Source organism: Nicotiana attenuata, unplaced genomic scaffold, assembly GCF_001879085.1.
Source record: "Nicotiana attenuata strain UT unplaced genomic scaffold, NIATTr2, whole genome shotgun sequence".
In the NCBI taxonomy this organism is placed as follows: domain Eukaryota; kingdom Viridiplantae; phylum Streptophyta; class Magnoliopsida; order Solanales; family Solanaceae; genus Nicotiana; species Nicotiana attenuata.
The window spans coordinates 130,264-131,934 of record NW_017672954.1 but is presented as its reverse complement, the minus strand read 5'-3'; the positions used below and the strand labels follow the sequence as shown (position 1 = coordinate 131,934).

General features: G+C 34.5%; 1 protein-coding gene across 1 annotated transcript in view; it reads left to right on the top strand.

Moving 5' to 3' along the window:
* Positions 1–888: 888 nt before the first annotated feature.
* Positions 889–1,671, top strand: part of LOC109215023 (casein kinase 1-like protein 2) — a gene marked incomplete in the record, with an annotated part of 7,947 nt that continues 7,164 nt past the window's right edge. Inside the window, 2 exon segments of the mRNA XM_019379022.1 lie at positions 889–1,334; positions 1,423–1,463. Coding sequence (XP_019234567.1) covers positions 1,259–1,334; positions 1,423–1,463 — 117 coding nt within the window.

Sequence of the window (1,671 nt, the reverse complement as noted above, 5' to 3'; positions counted from 1 at the left end):
GATGTTGAAACACCCTTAAGGATTGGTTATAGATGAATATTAGTAGAACAACTGGGTTCCGAATTTATTTAATGCCACTTATTGCTTTATTACATTCTGTATTTCCTTTATGTTTAGTATAAACTGTTGCAGGTTGTATATGTTGTATGCCCCGCCGTAGTCTCGTCACTACTTAGTCGAGGTTAGGCTCGGCACTTACCAGTACATGGGGTCAGTTGTACTGATACTACACTCTGCACTTTTTGTGCAGATTTTGGAGCTAGTGGCTGATCGTGAGTTTGGTTGCTATCTCTGCTTCCCGGAGACCCAAGGTAGTCCCGCAGGCGTCCGCAGGCCCTGGCGTCCCCTTCTATCCTATTTCATTTATGTTTTATCTACTTCCGAGACAGATGTAAACTTTTTGTTCATATCATCATTTGTAGTATTCGTAGACTGTCCGTGAGTTGTGACACCCATTATGGGTGGAATTTATTACGGTTTTGTTATTAGTATAAAGATAATCTTTTAAACTGTGTTCTTCCGCAATTATTTTTGCTGATTTACTTTTGTTAAGTTTCTATTGTTAAAATATAAAGGAAAAAGGTGAAATATTCTGTAACGTTGGCTTGCCTAGCGAGTACAATGTTAGGCGTCATCACGGTCCCGACGGTGAGAAATTTGGATCGTGACAAAACTCCTAGCATATTATATTAGAACTCCAACGCATCATAAAATTTCAGCATATTACACTAGAATCTTATATGTAAAAATTTCGAACTCCAACACAATATGCTGAAATTTTTTCCTTTCATTTTTGAACGTAGCTACTTTTCAATTATAAACTGTAAATTATATATTAAGGCAAAATTAATTGACAAAAGTCAGGTTAAAAATGGAATAACGGAGTTGGGTCTTAATTCAATACCCGCGAAAAAAAAGGGAAAACGTAAAATGCAGTAGGAAGAAGAAGAATAGAGAGAGAGAGAGAGAGAGAGATGAATTCAAATTGGATCAAAAGCAAAGCTGAAGCAGTAATGGAAAAGATTAAAAGATGATTCTTCTGCTGCTCCAATGCCATGACCTCCGAGGGAACAACAAGACAAAAAGCTGAAATCTGCAAATATTAAATCATATTATATCCATTCATTTCTTTCATAAGATAAACCTAATAATATCTTTTTTCTTCTTTGGATCCATTTTTGTGGATTGAAAGTTTTCTATTTATAATTGGGTTGTATCCTTTAATTATTTTCCTAATTAATCATCGAGCCTCTAATTAATGGAGCCTCGTGTTGGTAATAAGTTTCGTTTGGGCCGGAAAATCGGTAGCGGCTCCTTTGGTGAGATCTACCTCGGTATACACATTCTTCAATTTTGCTCTTTGTAATTAATTTTTTTGTTTTGTTTTTCATTTGTGGAAAATTATAATTTTGTCATTTTCAGGGACTAATGTTCAGACTAATGAAGAGGTTGGAGTTAAGCTGGTAAATATTGAATTTTCATTTGCTTTTTTCCAAATTTTTAACATTCAGCACGTACCTTTTAGTATAATTCTGTATTTTGTAGCTTCCTGATTGCTTAATAAGGAATTTGAGCTGCTATTAGTTAAAAGTTGGAGTATTTCTCATTATTTATTAGTATGAAATACTTTAGTTTTTTCCTCACTTGCATTTAGATCTAGAAGCTGCATAA